Source organism: Anopheles funestus, chromosome 2RL (genome assembly GCF_943734845.2).
Source record: "Anopheles funestus chromosome 2RL, idAnoFuneDA-416_04, whole genome shotgun sequence".
Taxonomy (NCBI): Eukaryota; Metazoa; Arthropoda; class Insecta; order Diptera; family Culicidae; genus Anopheles; species Anopheles funestus.
The window spans coordinates 49,430,503-49,452,545 of record NC_064598.1 but is presented as its reverse complement, the minus strand read 5'-3'; the positions used below and the strand labels follow the sequence as shown (position 1 = coordinate 49,452,545).

Genomic DNA, 22,043 nt, shown 5'->3' with positions numbered 1-22,043 from the left:
GTTGATAAACCTTTTTGCCTGTAGACTCTTAACATTTCACTCTGCCTCTTAAAGAACCCTTAAGGAGAACAAGAGCTGTAGTGCAAATTAAGTAAGTGGTTGATGTTATCCCTTCGTGGAACTGGAAGAGGAAGTTCCTCGATACATAAACACAAAGAAAGAGAGAGCGATTTACCGATTTGAAGAACTTGTAGCAATTTCTCGAGAGATCATGAACTGGAGTTTATAAATGTTAATTGAGTTCAATCTGTGATAATAAACCTAAGTGTAACTAAATAGTTCCGTTTATGAAAATTCTCTTCTAATGAATAATTTTTCTTTCCATTTTGTTCAAAACAGGAGTGGCACATTCGCAGAATCAACCGAGACTGAAAATTCTACCCGCATCCTCCATACAACGCAAACCGGTTGGACATTCGCTGCTGCTGACCTGTCGACCAGAAGTCCCGGACACTAATCTGATCTCGGATCTCAGATGGAATGACAACCGCAACATGACCATCCTACCTAAACCGTAAGTGAAAAGAAAAAGCAGCGTGGACTTAATATGTGCAAATGGTTCTGACTACTGTCCTAGGTAAAACGTTGTAGTAGCAGTAGTGTTACGTCTTTGTGAAGTCTTTTTGGGGGGTTTACAGTGTCATACTTAATCCGTTTGTAACGGCGGATTATAGTTTTGCTGAAGGGAAAGTAACATTTAGTGCAGTAAAGATGCAGTGAATAAGTTACTGCCAGAGTAATACGTTTTTAATATTCTAACATCACAACTAACGATTTTAGTGTCAAGAAAATAAAATAATTTATGATATTTTTTTTTAAATCACTGCTATAGTGTCGGTGTTTTGAAAGGCTTTTTTAGAATAAGCTATTGGTTCCGGTACTTCAACGAATTAGATCTCGTTAAATCGCTAAATAAAGTGTGTTTTTGGAGTTTAATTGCGTAGTTGACTTTAAATCCTTTCCTATTTTTTGGTAATTTTTGGAAGTTTTCCGACTTTAATCTCGCTACAATAAATCAGTATAGTTATCCATTTCTAGTCTATCTTTTTACTCTATCCTCGATCGTTCCTGTCATGTGCTTTTGGTTTAACTTTTGTTTTTCTTAATGATTTATTCCCGGTGTAGGATGAACTATTACTATCCTCTGTACGATTCGAAAGGTCGTAAGCTTCCAACGAAGTAAGTCCATGTTTTACCATAGCTAGGAATGGTCGAACCCTGTTGCTGTTTTCTTCCATGCATTCTAGTTGGTTTGAGTTATGATTTTTCTTCTTAATTTCCCTTAACAAAACAAAATTTCTTTCTCTTCTCCATCACTGTGCATCTGTTTTTTTTTGTGTATATTATTCTGTGCCAAATTACGGCAAAGTATATTAAAAATTTCATCGTACCACTAGTACTGATTATATCTTCTCACCCGACACTCACACATACACACCGTACTGTGGCGTAATTAATTCCATCATTTGGTTGATCTCATTGTAATTGAATTGTGCTTTCTAATAATGTTTTGGTTTCTAACTGAAGTATAGTTTCGCTGTAGCAAACGCACTTTCGCAATGCTGTATACTTGCCTAATCGTTGTCACATGGCGTAATGTGATTTAGTTGCATTCGTTCCCTTCCCGAACGTGGCTCAATGCATATTCTTCTATCATGAGTGATACAGCGCAGATTTTCCTGCATCATAGTGTATAACATAGTGTATTTAAAAAAACACATGTGAAGTGTATGATCTCAACACAGTGCTCTTGTTCACCAAACTTAATTATAACTTCTCATTGTATAAAACGTGTGGCTTTTGCACGGGACGGAATTATTCAACCACCCGAGTACCGAGAGTAAACCTAATTTAGTTCGAAACTCATCTCGCACCAAATTCCCTTCTCAGCAAACTAATTTTCGGCCACAGCCTAGAAAGTCGTACCGGTATCGGTCGTCGTCCACCGTCCCGAGAGTTGGCTACAGAGCGATATACATACATACGGACCACCATCACTGTACGTTATTCATTCACAAAAAGCTCAAATTCGATTGCATTTTATCGTAGCTGCAGCAACCAATTACGGAACATCCGTGCACCGTAGTGCAATTGACCATTTAAATGACCAACGTTGTAGCTACTAAGTACAACAACGCTACTGACTTGACTGGAGAGTGTTTCACAATCAACGACTAGTTTTGCCGTTTTTGGTTGGTGTTGTCTCTATCGTTTTGAAATATACAACAGCCTTTTGGGTAGTTTTAGCCTATTCAAACGCAATTTCTAATGTATGATGATGCTAAAGTTTACATACTTCCATACACATAAGAAGTGAATCGTCAACCGTCAGAGATAGGTTTGATAAACATACGTTTACTTTGTATTTCCGCTAGATCTCTTCAACAAGACTCGCACATGTAAAGTATCGTTGTCTAAATTACGTTACGTTGAGTTTGTACACCCCACAACTGTTTACCCAGTATGCAATTCTCTAATTTTGCTTCAGAAACCCGATGCATTTGATGCATTTAGTTCATCAGGCAAGGTACTACTGCGTACGAGTAGCATTGCTCACGAATTTCAAAGCCCGGAAGATAAACGAACGTACGTCGCAAAGTACAAGATGTTGGAAATTAACATTTTGCAGAAAACGATGACCAAACAACATTATGTTTGTACAAAAGAGGCTTGCGAACAGAGTATATTATCGTGTTGCATTGTGCCTAAGCTTCCCGTTTTGTAATATAAGTGATATCAAAGTGCAATCGCTATCCCCTTCAGCATTTAGTAATTATTGATTTACTGGTACATCGACAACAACCAAGGAAATTTGCATAGTTTGAAGCGATTGATTTTGTGTTTGCTATCTGCTGCCGGTTGTGTACTTGCCGTGTAGCTCCTTTGCATTATCTCTGCAAGGAGATTGCCCATCTTCAAATACCCTGCCTTAATCATGAAGCACCGTTTTCGAGATTGCAAACCAGCAAACTCCATTACAAGCCATGGTCACGTATTAGCTCATCAACTGAAAGCGTGTGTGTGTGTGTTTGTTTTGTGTGAATGGTTGTTTGTTATATCGTTGTGTCCTGCCGGTTATAGTCGAACGCAACCTAACACCAATCGATAGAGGAAGAAGTATAAGCTCACGTTATGTACACTAAAAGCTGAGCAAAACGACCCGTCACCGTTCTTCATTTAGGGATTCTCTTTCCTTCTCTTTCTCTCTCTCTCTGTCTGCACTACCAGCTACAATTTCCCAACACACACCTACTCACACTCCATTTACAACGTCAGTTCTCATACGTGCTAACCGATGGCCAAAAACTTGACCGATGACGGGAACGAACTCTCCGCTATTGGGAAATGTTGTGCGTTCTAATAACGTGTCCACCAAATTCAATTTCTCTGCCCTTTTACAGAGCGGGCCAGTCATCACCGATGATCTACACGGAATCGATAGCGGGCGGTACGGCGTTAGCGCTAATCTTTAACTCGCTGCAGGAGTCGATGGCCGGGACGTACTTCTGTGCTGCTTCGTACTCCGTCACCGAAAAGCTGAATGCGGCCGTCGTGGTAGAAACTTACGGTAAGTGGTTTTTAGCGTGCCTGCCTGTCGTCGGGTCGTCAAGAATTCGTAACGTTTTTACAGCAAAAAAACCTTGCTCTGTCGCTTGTTAGTAAATCAATACGAATGTTTTCCTCAACTCCTAAGGAAACGTGTCCTTAGCTCCGCAAGGACACGGGAGGGAACTACGGTAACAGCAACTTGCTCGCTTGCTGTAAAGTTCTGTACAAATAAATTAATTCTTTGCTTCATTGAGCTGTAACACGCTAATAACAGGGTCGACAGAATTTTGCAAACTCAATTCTAGTAAATTGTTACACTTCTTGACAACAGTTTTTTAGTCACGTTTGTTTACTCGAGAATAACTATTATTACATTGCGAAATCAATTCAATTAGCTAAACTTCTTCATTTGTTTATGTTTCACCTAAAGTGGCCATCACCTGGAAGGATGCACCCACGGACCAGCGTCCTCTGATGGGTACGGACTACATCGTACGTTGCGAAGTAACCGCAAACCCACCAGCAACTGTTGATTGGCTTCGCAACGGTGATCAGGTAAGCTGTCGGCCCATATCATTGCTTCAACCTCCACCCGAATCTTCCTCATCCTCGCACGTATTCTTACCCAATGTGTATGTCGTTCTATATCCAGATTAAATCCAGCGGTCGGTATGTGATCGAAAACCGAGGATTGCTTATCAAAAACATTACCGAGGCGGATGATGGTGTGTATACATGTCGGGCAGCGGTAATGTCGACGGGTGAGCTGAAGAACCGTGAGATAAGGGTCGAAGTGCAGATCATGCCGGAAGTTCAGCGACTGCCGCGTGTTATGGATGCCGTCGAGGGCCAATCGTTTTCGGTGATGTGTAATGCAACTGGCAAACCAGTGCCCGAATTCCAGTGGATTAAAAAGGGAACGCAACAGAATGCGGCTGACTTGGATAGGTATGTTCCGTCTGTGTTCGATTAAAGCGTTGCTGAAATGCTGAACTGCAGGTTTTTCATAGAATCTAATCATTTAAATTACATTCGTTATTCTATCCATACAATACCAGATTTTCCGTCAACTCTATCACTGGTCAGCTCGATATCAGCACTGTGGAACAGCAGGATCATGACAACTACGCCTGTATCGCACGCAATCCGGCCGGCCATTCTGAGTCTGTGATGAAACTTAACGTGTTGATTCGTCCGAAAATAATCGAATTTATCAACATCACCGTATCGGAAAATGAAGAGGCAGTGTTTGTGTGCAAAGCATTCGGCCGACCTGCTCCAGAAATCACGTTCCGTCGCTATGGTACGGTGGAGGAATACTCGATAGGCTTGCAGGTTAGTGACGATCGTATCATCTTGGAGCAGTCGACGGACGATGAGAAGGGTGAAACGGTCGGTACGTTACGCATTTCGAAGCTTGCCACCACCGACGATGGGTTGTACGAATGTATTGCGAGAAACCGTGGTGACGTGGCATTCAAAGTTGGTCACATTACCGTCGAGTATCGGCCAATCTTCGATCACATGAAGGCTCTACCGCCAGTATACACCTGGGAGGAGCGTACGGCTAACCTGAGCTGCTTTGCCCAAGCCATTCCGAACGCAACGATCGAGTGGCGTTTCAATGATCGACGCGTGCAAGACCTGTACGATCAAAACTTGCGCATCGAAAACGAAGGACTGCGCAGTGATTTGTTGGTTACGCCGCGCGATCGTCGCTACTACACCGCTTACAAATGTGTCGCCCACAACAGGCTGGGCAGTGCGGAGCATTTGATGGAGTTGCGTGAAGCTCGCATTCCGGAATCGGTCCCACAGGCAAAACCGCGCGTCGTTAGTGCAACTTCGATCACGTTCGACATTATGGCACCGCCGGTCGAACCTGGGTTGCCGCTGACAGCGTTTTCCGTACAGTGGAAGGAACAGTTCCAAAGTGATTGGAACTTTGCCTTCAATCGTACCTGGTCACCCGACAGTCCGTACATAGTGGAAGGTTTGCGACCACAGACAGCCTATTCCTTCCGCTTTGCCGCAAGGAATGTCGTGGGGCTCAGTCAGTGGGGTGCTTATGTGGATCAGTCGACACCGCGTCGTTCAGAGCCGGAAACGCCACGCATCCTTCACACGCCCATCCAGGACGAGGAGGAAGACAGTGATCCAATCGTTACCTCACCGTACGCCGATCATTTCGATATGCGGTGGAGCATACCGGTGGACAACGGTGAGCCAATCGATATGTATCGCATCAAATACTGTCCGGTAAGTGATGTACAGACTTTAAAAAAAAAGGAATTAATAAACAATTTATTTTAAAATACTATAATGACACTGTTCACCCTATCTATCAACTTCATTAGGGTACCAAGGTGAACGGATACTGGACCGAGATGGAGGAGCACTGCATCGAGCAGGACATAGCGCGCATGACCAACTACGAAATGCGCAACTTGCAGGCCGACACCTACTACCGGATAGAGCTGATGGCGCACAACGCAATCGGCTTCTCGAAGCCGGCCCACGTACTGATGAAGACGGCACGAGGTGAGTCCGACCATTCCCTAGGCACAACCTATGACGTGTATCCGGCCGGTTTCGGTGGCTTTTCGACTGCCAGCAGAGGTCCCTTCTCTGCCCGTGCTGGGTCACCTCAGGACGTTACTTTGCTGTTGTTAACTGTTTATTTTGTGTGTAGATTTGTGTACGTTTAATCGCTTCGATACTACTACATTGGCTAGTTACGCAAACTTATCATTTCGCTGGTTTACGTCGCTGCCATGCGACCCAGGCAAGTGACAAAACGCTTGCAAACGTTCCCAATAATTGATATCAACTCATTTAAACGGGAATGTTGCTTCAAAAGAACATCTGCGAAATGGAATCTCGATGATATTTTTTTACGCCAAAATTACTCAATAATATGACACATGCGTAAGACTTTTGTTTTTTTTTTTGTTTTTCTGTAGATTAAAAGACCGTTTTGATTGAAAATTTTTACTGAATTTCACAATTAACGAATTTTACAACTGGTTTTAATGTATCTGTACTAGCGAAAAAATGGGTTTTCACCCTAACTTTAAACCGTTTTAAAAGCGACCAGACTTGCCGTCATTACTTCTTACAAGCCGTAGTATTTAAGCGATTAGCAAACTGTTAGTATATTCTTATTTTACCAAATGTGTAATATATTCGTACGGTGAGCAACGAAAAACAAAACAACAAAAATATTCGGTTACACATAAACCAATACACGATTCAAAGTTCGTCGTCTACTCTTGCTATCTTCATACTCATTCTTTGGTAGATTTTGCTTTAGATCACTTACAAACTTCTGTGAATGCGTGAATCTCTTTATTTCCATTTTGAAGAATAATACGCTTATTTCAGTTAGCGCTGAACTCGATATAATTGTATGAACTTACGGGTTTTACATTGCATTATTATGGTTTTTGTTTTTATGTTGCAAATGGACGTTTATTTGTGTGAAATATGATTCGGAAACGAAACGAAGCTACAACAAAACAATGAGCGAAAATACTACACACCAAATGCAAAAAAAAATTGTCTACATTCTTATCGATCGATGTAGATCAAAACTGTGTACGAGTTTAGAATAATGGTTGGTGTTTACGAATGCAGCTATAAATAAGAGCTTAATAATATACAGGTACTCATCAATGGATCACAACTGAATGGCAGAATCATTTAAGTGTAACATAAGTAGGATATGCTTACCGAAGTCCCGCGTTTACATGCAAAAAAGAGCATATGAAGCGAGAAAAGGAAAAAAAAACAGATTGGATCAATGTCACAAAAATTCCATTATTTTTGGCGCGAAAATATTACACACATTCGAATGTACTTTGTGAAAAAAACATTACAACTGAAACAATCGAAATGATTCTGTTCATGTTTTAGATCACTCAACTAGTATCTAGTATTCACAAGAATATGTACCATGTAAGAATGTAAAGAACTGTTCAAAATTCCAATTGGAAAACAAACGAGGAATACACTTTAGACACAAGTTGGGATATTACAAACAAAACATGTTGTCTACGGAAGCGTGGCCTCTTTCCTTCCCCGAGGGATGCCACCAACCTACAAACATACGCGTCTGTATGGCATACTGTTGATGATGATGATGATGATGATGACTGTTGCTGGTTTATGTTGTTATCTTTTAGCGATATCTATTCTCATTTTCCCTACACTCTCTTTTCTTGGCGCTATTTTAATTTTGATTGTTTCAAAGGTTATTTTCTCACTTGAACTTTTTTGTTTCGTCTTCCTTTTTCGGTTAGATTATTTTTTAAACATTTTCATTACCTTTCGCTATCGCGGAACGTCGACTTGCTACACTGGCGCTTCACTTGTATTGCTGCTGATGTTTTTTTTTTCGTTGTCTGCATTTTGTTCCTTCTTGTGCTCTGTTGTGCTGCATCTACGTTCTGGGCTTCATTGCAATAAGTGTGTTACGTTTTTCTTTCTCTCGCAATACGCCACATTCAGTGCGGGGTTTCGGTAAAACTTTTCCTATAACAACAAAGCTCTTAGTTGCGTGTTATTTGGATGATGGTTTCCGCGTACCATCAGGGCGCTTTACTGTTCTGCAAATGAAAAAATTCCCATCCTTGAAGGTTCATTCCAAGTCGAAAAGCATTGCGTGGCATTTTGCCCGGAAGCGCCTAGCAATAATACATTATTGCCGCGTACAATTACACATTACTCAACGGAACGGCGCCCGTTAATTCCTCTACCACTTTTTTCATACAGTCACGGACTTCTACTACCGTGCAAACTAGGAAGGGAAATACTATCGGATGGGTCAAACGAATATGGGAGCATGAGGATACAAACATCCTTCTCCGTGATAGTTTTTAATTAGATTCGTTTTATCCTCTTAGAAGTTCTGTATTTAATTTCGTTTTAAAATTCCACATCAAGCTTCTTCCACTGTTGCTTGTGCTCCTCCTCTGTCGATATGCGAACTTTCGGATGTAGCATGTACATATAGCGATCGTCCATAATGTGCAAGCTCGTTCAGGATAAACTAAAGAGAAATCCCTAAAACCCCTTTTCCGTGCATTCGGAACCATTTAGTCGTGATATCCTAGATCTCTCGTCTGTAACTCTGGAACAGTAAGAACCCTAAAGGATGGTAATAAATTTGAACGATATTTAAAAAAAAAAAACAAATACGTACTGCATTATTTTCCTACTTTCTATTTCTTTCACCGTACACTGACCACGGACTGACCAACTGTCGTTCCTTCGTTACTTGCAATTTAATGTCAAACTTTTATCGCACTGGCCCAAACCGGAAACGCTAATCATCCATGTTTGCCGATGTCACAGCAACAAGAAACGTTAGATTTTGCACTAATTAAACCAAATTAAACAAAGTTTAACGAACAAAGTCCCTACCTTTAACTCTTCCTTTGCTCGATGCAACAACAAATTTGTTTTGCGTTTCCGGTCCACTTCGCACCAAATCCTTCGCCGAATTTGGAGTCCATCTTCGCTTTTATTTCTGCTCTGCAAAGTCCACGTTTTTTCGCTCCACCAATTCTGGGAGGTATTTCGGTTTTTTTTTCTTCCTCGGAATTTCAATTTATCAGATGAGTCAACGGATCATGCAAAAAAATGTCAAGACAAGCTCTAACCATTTTCTGCTATGCACACTATTTTGCATCCACTTTTCACATTGCTTTTTGCTCCGGGTTTTCGATTCTGATGCTGCTATGCTTCTTGCCGCTTTCGGGTTTTTTGTTTTGTTTTCCACCGAGTTAACATTCCTAAACAACAAACGTTCAAGTGCAGTTTTATTTGTGTTCCCACTTTGGCGAAATTAATTTCCGGCCACTAATATCCGTTCTGGCGCGTCTCGAGGGCATATCATTTTAATGCCCATCAGAAGAGCACACCAGCGTTGCGCGTCTAAACGATTCGCGCCATTCTTTGGGACGCTCGTTTCTTGCTCCATCGCATTCCCACGATGGATGAGGAAATATGTTTCCCCTTTTTTTCGCTTCGGATACGATCGATCGTGTCCGGTCCGTTTCTGCTAGGAATGGTCCTATCGAGCCCCAAAGGTTGGGTGGATGGGTGGTCAGTTTATTTATGCGATATTGTTTATTTGTTTTATCGCCTCTTGGAGGGAGATGTTGTGCGCCTTTTCCATTCTAGCAGTATGGTCGATCTGCTCCGGTATTGGCACTTTTTGCGTAAATGGCACGTTTCATGCCCAGCCATGAACATAAATATGATTAACATTAACTGTTACTGTGAAATACTTTGTCGCCTGTTTTAATAGTTATTCTGCGTTGGTCCTAATCATTCACTACACTGTATGCAAACCAGATGTCCCATCGAAAAGCAAAAATTCTGCTACTTAAATGGAAAACGAAATGAACGTTCTATTTGTTACATTGAATTGTTTCATGTTTTTTCTTGTACCTAGTATTTTTGTAGTAGTTGATTCATTTTAGTATATGTGGTGTTGTTAGCAGTAGTATAGTTCCTTCTATGATGTGCAGTAAATATTACTTACGTTTTGTATTGAAAGGAATCTAAACATAAAAAATGGTTGACAATAATTTACTTTTGTTCGATTAGTTTAAAACTTTGTTTTTTATTTTATGTTACTGACTGGTATGCTTTGAAATTCGAAATTAAGTAATGAAAAATTCAAGAAAACTATCATGTTGGTTGGCTAAAAATTCGGGAAAAAAAGTCTTATCGTTGTTGCATATAATATTGTCGTAGTTTCTTTCTTGCGTGTTAACTATCACGCTTTGGAAGTGTTCATTTTTTCTTTTCCTATATTATGTGTCTCCTTCAAAACGTGTGTACATTACCAAATTATTAAAAAACCACTAGTTATTTGTAAAATGATGTTGGTTTACCATAGTCAAGAGAGAGAAATATAAAAAAAAATGGAAACTAATTGAAGGAGAACTGAAATTATGCATGTAGACTCTAGCCTTTCTAAGTAGTGCGTTACGCGTCTCCTTCAAATCACTCTACTGTAATAAGTTTGCAATCACAGTAAAAAAAAAAGCAACAACCCAACCCACACGATCATGTATTATATGAAAAAAAATAATTCAACACGTAGCAATGTAGAGAATTGGAACCAATACAGAGATGATCACTGATTCAAGGATAAACTATCCTTTTTTCTTTCTCTTATTGTTCCTCTTTCTCTGTTTCTTTTTCTCTCTCTCTCTCTCTCCATAACGAAACTGCCTACTGGCAACACTAATCTGCCGGGGGAAATCATTTTCCCGCCACTACTAACTCATCAAAACATTCTCCCACATACCACCGGCCCGCACTGTCCTCGTCACGTTCTTCCCACACATCGTGTCACGGCATATCAACGCGTGTATCTCTCCTTCTGTGTGTGCGTGTGTGTGTGCCTGTATCCTTCCATAATATACCGACCCTCTCCCCCTTCTTCTGCTCCACGTGCATCAACCGGCGATCGGGGCCGCCGATCATCACTCCCACGGTATCGGATTTGCTCTGTAGATAATTATTACACTGGTAGTGCGAGCGTATGCAAAGGGAGCACCGTTCGTTGGTGGTGGTGGTTATGTTGGTCGTTCGTCCTTTCAGCACTGCCATCGGTAGCCGCGATCAGTGCCAGTGTGGAGTGTGCATCGAATGGTTGTGGTAGTGGTAGCAGTAGTAGCAGCAAACCGATTACCAATGCCCATCGAAAGAAGGAACGTACGCCTAGTAGAAAGGACACCACATTCAAGTGGTCCATACTCAACGGTAGTGGATCGTAAGATTATTGTGACATACTGCATGGCGAACTAGTAAAAAGCGAATGAACTTTCTGAAAATAAAACGGGTGCTCTAAATAAAGCAAAAAACCCAGTGTTCACTACTCCTTTTCGAAAAGGAGGGAGGAAAAAAAGAAAAAAGATAGGAAATATGTCGGAACTGAAATAGTTAGGCAGAGTAATATACAAATCATTATCAACATTATCAAAAGCTACCAAGAACCAACGAGTAAAACATTATAACAGAACATCGTACAGTCACTTTTTGTAACAGCTTTAAAGGAAAAATGAATCAGGATGCATTACCACCCACATGGCAGTCAATTTTGAATGTTTATTTTTATCGAACGGATGTTTTCATTGTTTACAACATCACATTCAGTGATGCAATTCTGTGCAGCAGAAGATAAGTAGAGATAAAATACAAAAAAATCAAAATAGTTCACAATGAAAGCAAATGAGCGAATAGCCCACCTTTTAAAGCTGTTATCAAGTATGTTTAGTTTGAAAACAAAATGTATTTTTTCTTTTTTTTATTATTTCACTCTTTGGTAAAATTTTAATTTAAAAATATCTCAAAGGTTCAAATGAATTTAAACAAAAAATGATATAATTGTTTAGTAAAAAAAATCTTGCCTTTGTCTATTTTCTAAAAGTTTTTCAATTCGGTCCATTTGATCATCCTTTAAATGATTTATCATTCAAAACTTTTCTATTATACGAGAAAAAAAATTAAGATGCAATTACTTAAAAACATCCCAATTATCAAAGATGATTTAAAAGAAAAATTTTTGCCGTTCATAAGAAAAAAAATACTGCCGTGCGATTGGCCGTAAGGTGAGTTAAAACTCGATTTAAATATTTTGCTTTCTAATGGGTAGTTAAGTTGTTGGTGAAGGTTAGAAAAACACGTAAAACCTTTCTGTACTGCTACCTGTTCACTTGACTAACTTTTACAAATAAAAACATTGCTGCTTTGTTGAACGATCTATTCAAAAGAGATAACATTAAAGAGATCTAAGATTTTGTTTTTATTCTTCTCGTGAAGCAAAACTGTTTGCAAGTAGTTTTTTATTCTTCTCTACATGTTTGTACAGTGATAAACACTATTACAGGCGCGAAACGCGCAACGCTAAAGTTTAGAGGAAGTTGAATGAAAGCAAGTGTGTGCTTACAACTATTACTATTTCTCACAATCTGTAATACTAATGAGCTTAATTACGACTTTACGACTCTGTCATTTTGATGCATATTTAAACTAAATTTCGAAAAATCGAACAGCTTTAGTGTAATCGACTAATTTCCAATGCCTTGACCTTATTGTGAGAACCTATGAATTTCGTGTAACAGCCTTGCATTCTGTGTGATTTAATATTTCCGACCGCAAGAAGCTGGGGTAGGCACTAGTGTATGCATCTCAACACCGTTACGTGCTGGTGAAGGAAGGAACGAATTATATAGAGAATCGTACCATACTGAAAATGCGACATCCACGCAAGGATCTCAATCCCGTATATTAGACAGTGGTGTTAAAAGTGCGAAAAATGTAGCAAAGAATTATTATGTAAATGTTAGTTTTGACGAATGTTTATCACAGTTAAGTTCGACACGTTGCAGTCACTGCCACTGAACGCTTCTCAGATATATTGGGAAGTTATTAAAAGATCGATTAGAGCAAATTGTATGTGCGGTAGAAAAACATGTACCCAATGCTCTTCCATTCAAAGTATCTAGTAGAATTTACAAACATACATATATTTGTGATAAAAAAAGACGAATGAAAAATAAAACATCTCATAGATTGCACGAAAACGATACCAGCATATGGCTGAAACGTCATTAGATTTTGTGAACGTTTTGCATTTGGTGTGCAATGTCGGTTGTTGGCAATGTGAACAATGAAATTGCAAGAAGAAAAGCTTATTTGCTTACAGCATCGTTAGATTGAAACATTTTGTAGTGAAATAGTATCATTATGTAAATAACATCAGTATCACAAGAAGATAGTTGTAAATAATCACTGCCAATAGTGTTTTAATCCCCATTCTAGATGCTAAAACATCAAGTTATGATTCTAATTAATACTAAAATATTTAACTTGTTTTTAAAATTTTTCTTTCCGTTTGGTTTGTTCTGTTCTGATTTACGTTGACAATTACTTTGATTACCAACGAATCATTTTTTGGGCCTATTGTTTGTTATCAAATTCTGAACAACTATTTTCACATATATTTTTTGCACAACAATTCAATCCATATTTTTATTTTTTTTTACTGAAAATGCATTAGAATCAGAAATTATGTACATAAAATTGCAAAAGGAGCACAAAAGCAGCAAAATCTGCAAGTGCATCGTTAATGACAATAAATCACTGTTGTTGTTTGATTGTTTAACAAATTTGCAAGAAAATTACAAACAAAGAAGAAAGTACCGGTAGTTAATTTCATTGTCCATTGCAAAGCGAAAAAAAACAACCACATTAACGAAAACGAGATGGCGGAGGTTTTTGGTTCCTATAAACTGTGTGTAGTTTTCAAATCAATGGTCAGTAAGAGAGTGTATGAGTGAAAATGAGAATAATAGCGTGTACGAATTTCACCACAACGAAAACCAGATAGGAAAATTACCAGATTGTTCCATTACAAATGGTTAAACTTGTAAAAAAGGAGAGGAAAAAACGATTCCAAATGAACGATCAAGATATTCGCGATGGTGAGGTTAGGAATCGTATTTTGAGCTATCATTCGTGCAGTGTATGAAAATGTTGCTCCCACTTTCTAACCAAGATCCCACTTTCTAACATTAAAATGGTTCTTAAAACATAACAGTAGAAAATGGCGGCTTGTTGTAGATGTATGTATGTGTGTGCGTGTGCGTATTTTGGGTGGTAACTATTTGTGGAGTTGGCGTACGTTAGATAAGATTAATACACGTGCTCATTACTTTCAAGTGTTTGAATCAAATAATTGCAACTAAAAAAAACCAAAATCCTTACTGTAACAGACATAATGAGGGGAGTGTTTGTGCTTGTACATAACCGGAACAGGCGAAGTACTGTAGTGGAAGAAGGTAGTAATCTTAGGTGGAACGGGAGTCATGAAATAAATCCAATTACATCATCTATACCGTCTAACACATTAAAAACAAATATGAAAAAGCTTCATTTTTTTCTTAATACTAATCCCATTGGTGACAAGAGTGAAATGGTTCGATCATGTGTCTGAACATTAATAAAGCAAAGCTCAACTGTACTACTTCTGCTAAAACGAACATTTGCAAAAAGCTCCGAAGCACCGAAATGTTGCTAAACCAGAACAAACCAAAACAAAAAATGCTGCATCTAACCAAAATCAGTGTACCCATCACACTCTTCCCCTGGTGTGCTCAAAGCTTCCCTTCCACTTTCCATCGCTTAGGTTTCCGAAACGAAAGGTAATTATGCAACGAAGTTTATTTACACATACCAAAAACCGAACAAAACTTGTTAGCGTTCTTGTAGCACCCAACCAGTTCAGTTTCCATAATTTTAGCTATCACCAAGAAATATTCTACCACTATTCTTAATAGTTTTTCAAAGCTGTTAACTTACTCACCAAAAAAAAACACACCAACAGTCACTGTTCTATCTTGTTTTTTCATCTGTTCTTGCATCTGTCTCTAGTGTTTTAAATAGCAAATTTAAAAAAACACACACCAACTACAAAACTACCAAATTTAACGATAAACAACATTTGTCCTTTGCATTCTACCATTTGATGAATGATTGTAAATACGTTCTGTGTGTTTTACTTGTAGCAAAATTTTTTGTTCGAATGAATCTATTGGAAAAATAACTCTGATACTGCAAGCAAAACCTAAACTAATACGTTGCATCTAAAACTGAAAACCTAAAAACACCTTAATTTACGATCATTTGCGCGATCCTTCGCTCACTCAACAACAAAATTACGTAAACAAAAAAAACATTAACACGTAATGTTAACAGTAAAGCTCATTGTAAAGCATCTATACATGGCACAGCCCACACGAAAACTTACACCTTTTTTAGCTAACCTTAAATCACAGGCAAAAACATCGAAAACAAAACACACGACGCTTCTTCAGAAACTGAGCAAAGAAATCACAGATACACACACATATTGTCATCAAATCAGGTTCAATTGCTTTAGATCACGCACTATCGTACTATCACCACAACAAACCGATTCTGATTAAAAGTGTGCCAAATACGCATTGAACTCTCCACTACACTAACTACGAATGATCAGTAACACGTTATACGTTCGTTTATGGCAAGCATAAATTACATTAAACACTCAAAACTAAACTCAACTAAAGCATGTCGATGTGCGTTTAGCAGCTTTTGTTTGCATGAATTTCATCATCCTTGTTGTTTCGAGAGAGGAAAAAAATCGTTCCTTCCCACCAAAGCTCTCGAAACAGTGTTTTGTTGCGTCAAGCACTCATCATAAACAATCATCGTTCATGTCAAACTCACCATCATATCATACATTCTTCAATCAATCTCACTAAGGACATGAGAAAAACTGACTTTTTTAAAGCCAAAGTTTTTTTTCGATTGCACAAAAGTTCACTCACACATGCACCATGTTTGTGATGTTGGTTTGAAATCGTTCAGTGCACTTTCCACGTCGTTGGAGCAGCTTTCACTAGCGATTGAAATTAGCAAAAGCTGTCTCTATTAATTGTTGTGATGCACTAACTGTGAAAAAGAGACGTTTACCTATGGGCGAATATAACGCGGCCCTTCAATCCCAGTGTTTGCGTATAGTTGCGTGAGACAATGTTTGATCGTTTTCGTTAAGTATTTGTACTGCTTTCTTTTACTACTACCATTGTGTGCTATTTGCCTGTGTCAATCAAACTGCATAGTATTAATCGTGCTTTGCCCGTACGCTAATTTTATCCAACTTTCTCCTACTCCCACAAAACAAATCACGTACAATCGATTTCTTTCTCTCTAGCAGACTATCTGTACAGCTGTTGTTATCCTATTTTTTTGTTTCAAAATAACATCACCCACATGGGGTTGTCTATTTAGTGTATAGTGTATACTACGGGGGGCAAGGGTTTACTAATCATCAATCCGATCCTTTCACTTATCGAACGAAACTAATCTTGTGTTTTGTGTTCTTTCTTAATCGTTTCTTTTCTTTGCGCGTCATCATCTTTCCCACCACACCTGTGCCTTCGTCTACATTGGAACCATCATCTACCACACGACGCACAGGTATCGATGTGGTTCTGCGTGTTGACAGTCCAACGTTGTCATCGGCTGCCGTCATTGGAATCGTGATCGGATCGGTAGTGTTGCTGCTCATCATCGCTGATCTGCTGTGCTGTGCGTTCGGTAATCTGGGTATATTGGCCACACTCTGTCGGAAAACGAAACGATCGCCGTCGGATCTGGACGATGAAGCTAAACTTGGCAGGTAGGTCATAGTGTCCTGGGCACAGTTTTCCTCCTTCATTTTCGGTGTGGTTCCTTTCTTACTCACCATATCACACCCTTCCGTATGGTTTGGCTGTCAGGCCCAGGGGTAATATGTTTGCTAACACCGAACACCTTCCATCGGCTGTGGCGCTTTAGAAGGAAAGGATCAACAGCACAATGCCATCGAAAGATGCTTGATGCTTTCTTCTAATCTCCTATCCCAGTGATGGTTGTAAATTAACACCTTCAATTTTAATAACCACTACTTCTCCTTTGTTGATCACATCATGCTATTGTGTTCTTTTTTTTCTTCATCCCTTCTCCCTGATGTCCGTGCTCCACACATTTGTACATTTCCTCCACGTGTGTCGCGCGCGTGTATGTGTGTAAATGATAATAAACATGATCCTCATTCAATCCACACAATCTCCATTGTGATCATCCTTTGCTGCGATTGATTTGTTTTGTTGTTGATAACACAACACAACCTTACACGCCAACCTATGTGCCATCCCATCTACAATCCTATGTGTTTAAAATAAAATTCAAAACAACGACCATAACACACTACTACCCATCACGACCACCAACACCACACTCCGTGTCGTCCGCTTCGCTACAATACAAATAACCACAACCAAAGTCTCTACGGTTGGCGTTTTCCGCTACCATATTGCAGTGGCAGTCTGATCAAGGAGCGTCCGCCATCGCCGTTACCGCTGCCACCGCCAATCGTGAAGCTGGGCGCCACTACGCCATTGTAAGCTCCGCCATGCTACTACTAGCACTACTACTACCGCATGCCACAAAGGATTGTGCTCGTTCCGATCGAGCAGTGCATGATATACCATTTGGTCGCTCTCCCTTTTTTCCTTTTCCATAGCGCGTGTGTACAGTTTTAGGTTTAGTTATCCACGATGCGTGTGTCCTTTACAAGGTTTTCGAGGTTAAGTTGTAAAGTTGTAACCATTACTGGATTCTTTTCAAGTTGAAGCAGAATGTGTTGAGGTAGATGTGGAATCCTTCTCACATTCTGAAGTTTATTCAAAACGACATTGAGTCTTTATAGAGCTATATCAAATGATAAATCCGTTTAATAGTAAAGCGTGCGAAACGATTCCACATCTACTTTTGCATACTACAAAGCTCCACTTGAAATGAATCCAAAATTGACATCAATTTTACCATTGTAACTCAAAACCCCCGCGATCCCTTTTGTTATTTATAAATTAATCCTAAGCGAGCTTTAATTCGGTTTAGGTTGCTACATCTATCCTTATTTTAGCCTGACAATAATTTTACTATTTAAGACAGTTTTCTGGAAGCTCATATAGCGATTCTTCTACATTTACAGTTTTCTAAACAGGCTTTTTTTGTTTAATTATTATTTCCTACTCCCACACCAAGGAGCGTTTAAAAATGCCACGTACAGAATGCACCATATTTAGTAAACTTTTTTTCCCCGAACAATTTTAATGCATACTAAATGTAACCTACCCATTTCGAATGCTTGCTCTCATTTTTGCAATGTGTACAAATTCACATGCATTTAATTGCACTAGCACGAAATGCAAGATCTCCTGTCGTACTTTTACTTTTTTCTACGTTTCCCATTTTTTTCTTCCTTCTTCATGCTTTTACCTACATTCATGTTTAATGGCAAAAAAATCATTTGCTTTTCAAATTCGTTCTCATTAAAAAATACTACGGAAGTGGGATTTTTTTATCATTATTTCTTACCTACTTCAAATGAGCAGCCGCGACGAAGTGTTCGGTACAAAAAAAAATGGAAGTGCTCCTAGTTTCGCCATTATGATGCTTCACCAACATCAGTACTAAAAATCTATGACGTTAAGCATGAATTTTTTTCCATTACACATGGTTCGTGTATGTGATGCTTTTTCGCATTTCGCCAAAAGGATTAAGTGTGTGAATACAACTTAAAAGCGGCCATATCTTATTTTTGTTATCGTTTTATATTCAATTATGTGGGTTTAATTAAATTGTAATGCCCTCCGTTCGGATTTTCGGAAAATATGAGAATGTTTGATTATATCTTTTCTGCCATCTTTTCTATTAAGAAAAAAACCAAAATAGAAATTATGGAATATGATAGCTTAAACGATTCTCCACCAACCCAATTCATTCACAACAAAGTGCACAAACTAAACAAAAATATTCATTAACAAGTAGTTCTTAACACCACTTTCCAAGCTTTATTTTTTTCTCTCATAAATCCATTTTTATTATTAATGCATGTTTACTCATAACCTAGTCGCCTTTCTGTAGTATTACATTGCTTCATGTAAACCAGTTCCTATTCGCTTCATCTGTACCAAATCTTAAATTCTGCGCTAAAAGGGTTTTTATTTTCATTAACCATATTCCGTTCAATGTTGTGTTTCCCTAATGCAGGGAAGACGAAAAGCAACCCCTCAACACACAACCTGCCGCTGCCGCCTCACCACTGAAGGTAAACTCTTCCGTTGAGTTTGATGGTCGCGTAGTGCACTCACGAAGTGGTGAAATTATTGGCAAAAATTCTGCCGTGTAAAATCGTTGCTCTCCTCCGTGGGAAAACACAATTTTCTTTTGCACCATCGACTGCTCTATGTTTGCGGAAACACAATGCAAGCAACGGAACGACATGCGACAATTATTGTTCTCGTAAGGTACATAAGCTATTGCTACCACTTTACGGGATGAATATATGTATATGTAGATGGACAACAAAGCATAACAAATACAAACCATCCGTGCCACGCGATTAGAGGTCAGTTTAGTGGAGAGAAAGGATGTAGAACTGCTGCATTGTAGGAAAGCGAATCGGTGTACGAATGTAAAGGACTAACACAAACAAACAACCAGACCAGGGAAGATCTTTCCACAAACCGGAAGCGGCTTCAATTCGACATTCTAATACCATTTCACACTCGGCTAGGTTAGGTTCCGCTTCCTGCAACCTTTTGTTTTTCTTTTCAGTTCCTCCAGTAACGTTAACGTAGTAAGAGAATGTAAACAAATCGAAGTCATGTAAACGTGTGTACATGCGAATGTTCCGACAAGCGAAAGCCGATAGCAAATGATGCAGATAAATTACTACGGTCATACTCAGCAAAAGGACAAGAAAGTTAAAAATTCGCAAACGAAACCAATTTAAAGCATGTGAGCATACAACCGTGAAAATGCTCCACTTCCGTACGCCACGAAAGTATTGAAATCGAGAAACAGAGGACGAATTTTTTGTTTGATGTGTGTAAAGATAAAGCTATTAAAGAGCGTGCGCGCGAAAAATCGCATCCCTAAAAGCTAGCATTATAATAGGTGTATCAATCACCTACCAACCGACCCTTGAACGCATACAGATGTGCATAAAAATGCAGAATAACATTTTTTTGGGGGGTAAGGTAAGAATGTGGTTTTGCAATTGTGTCGCAAAAGCCAAACGTGTATAACTGTGTCACTCATATTGTGTGCAAATAGGTGAGAAAGAGATTGCGTTTTTTTTTGTATAAGTTTTTTTTGTTTGTTGCTGATGCGTTTATTTGTACAATTTTCCAAATTTTGTTTCCTGTTCTCGCTATACCCGTTCGTGATGTGATATGTAATGAGTGGTAAAGTGAGAAGCTATGTAACAGTGAAACGAGCCTTTACGAAATGATGCAGTAGTAGTAGTAGTAATACGAAATTATTCACCAATGAAAAAGCACAGAAAAACACGCTCCTTAAAACTTACTCGATGTTGTTTGCGCGATAGTTTCATTTTCAGTTTGCGAAACAAAAAACATTTCGATTATTAGTCTGATCAATGGTGCCTATCTGAATGCTCACGAAACCTTCTTTAGTAAGGGAGACATTTCTTTTTGATTGAGCTCCTAGAAATCGTTTCTATCAGTTTTGCAGCATCGCTTTGCGCATATGAATGGTGCGTATTTTCGTACGTTTATAAAAGTTTTTGGTGATTTGGTGCTTACTACCGGTTCGTTCCTCACACTGAAACCAAAAACCAAAACTCGTACTTAGCTACTAATTTCGTGTAATTTAATACAATTAATGGCAGAACGGTCGTGTTCAACGAGAAATCGGCCAGGCTAATGTGAATGTGAACAAATCAAAGATAGTTTAGTGAACTGGAATATAAATCATGAGCAGCATCATAGCATACACAGTGTCCAGGTAGTGTTTTTACTTTAATTTTTTCACAATTAATTAGTTCACTTTCTTCTCCGGCAAAGCATTAATCGAACACATCTATCCATCGCCGTGCATTTCGGTGCAGTACATGGAATCTATTCCCATCGCGCTAACAAATAAACGCAACCGAAACAATCCAAGCAAATGTCGCCAAATATTAACTTAACACAGTAAAAAGAGATTCAATGTGCCACCGATTATTGTTGGTGGTCATTAACAGTAGAAGAGAGTATTTTTACCATCATCTTACCAAACAAATCAATGACATGGTATTTGTTGTTTGGTTTTCAAAATATATAGATTTCTTTTTCCACACATATTTAAGGGTGGAAAAAATTTATAGTAAACTCTTTTTGTTTTACAAAAGCATCTTAGGGAAAAGTTTTAGTTTGCAATATTTTACACACACACAGCATAAACAAGTTTCATTCAAGCAATGGAACGATTTGAACAAACAAAACACTTAAAACCACACTGAAGCATTGTGTATGTATCCCTTAGGATCTCGCTTTCCGTAAAGAATTGTATAGTAATTATGCTTATATAAGTCTCTTAATCCCATGATGTGCTTTTCATTATAAACGATCACGAACGGAAACATAAACGATCGCTCACATAAGTCACAAAACAAAAACCTTCACTCACAGCTAAAACTTTGAGCGATCACACTAGAGGTTAATGAACATCTTCTGTTTCTTACGAATAGGTTTTTTTAAGTACGATAAAAAAAAACAAATTACGTTATATTTATATTGCAATCACTATAATGATAACTATTATTGGTAATGTATGAAACGAAGAGGCAAAAATAAAACAAAATCCTTTTTTTATTCAAACTTTTATGGTTCTTTTTGACAGTGGTATGGGTATTTCTCCATGTAGAACATGATGACAGACTAGCGAGCTTTTAGTATCCATTAGTATAACTATAATCCGTTTAAAATTGTTTCTCCCGTTGTACTGAAACAAATCCACGTACGTTGCATGTCTAGCGTGAATCACGTTAAATTACTAAACTTTTCTGTAAACTAACGGACTGTACCCGTCGTGTG

General features: G+C 38.7%; 1 protein-coding gene across 9 annotated transcripts in view; it reads left to right on the top strand.

The window, feature by feature from the left end:
• LOC125775057 (fasciclin-2) overlaps window positions 1-21,827 on the top strand; it is a 55,014-nt gene extending 33,187 nt beyond the window's left edge. For 3 of the 9 annotated variants that reach the window (XM_049445514.1, XM_049445515.1, XM_049445516.1), the window contains exons 3-12: window positions 340-514; window positions 1,126-1,179; window positions 3,402-3,568; window positions 3,980-4,104; window positions 4,202-4,497; window positions 4,608-5,808; window positions 5,907-6,090; window positions 16,594-16,795; window positions 17,441-17,557; window positions 19,213-21,827. In XM_049445514.1, coding sequence (XP_049301471.1) covers window positions 340-514; window positions 1,126-1,179; window positions 3,402-3,568; window positions 3,980-4,104; window positions 4,202-4,497; window positions 4,608-5,808; window positions 5,907-6,090; window positions 16,594-16,795; window positions 17,441-17,557; window positions 19,213-19,351 — 2,660 coding nt within the window. In that variant the 3' untranslated portion in view covers window positions 19,352-21,827. Of the gene's footprint in view, window positions 1-339; window positions 515-1,125; window positions 1,180-3,401; window positions 3,569-3,979; window positions 4,105-4,201; window positions 4,498-4,607; window positions 5,809-5,906; window positions 6,091-11,082; window positions 14,500-16,593; window positions 16,796-17,440; window positions 17,558-19,212 lie in introns of those variants that run through there. The other 6 variants (XM_049445517.1, XM_049445520.1, XM_049445519.1 and 3 more) reach the window with 6 other exon arrangements.
• Window positions 21,828-22,043: the final 216 nt, after the last annotated feature.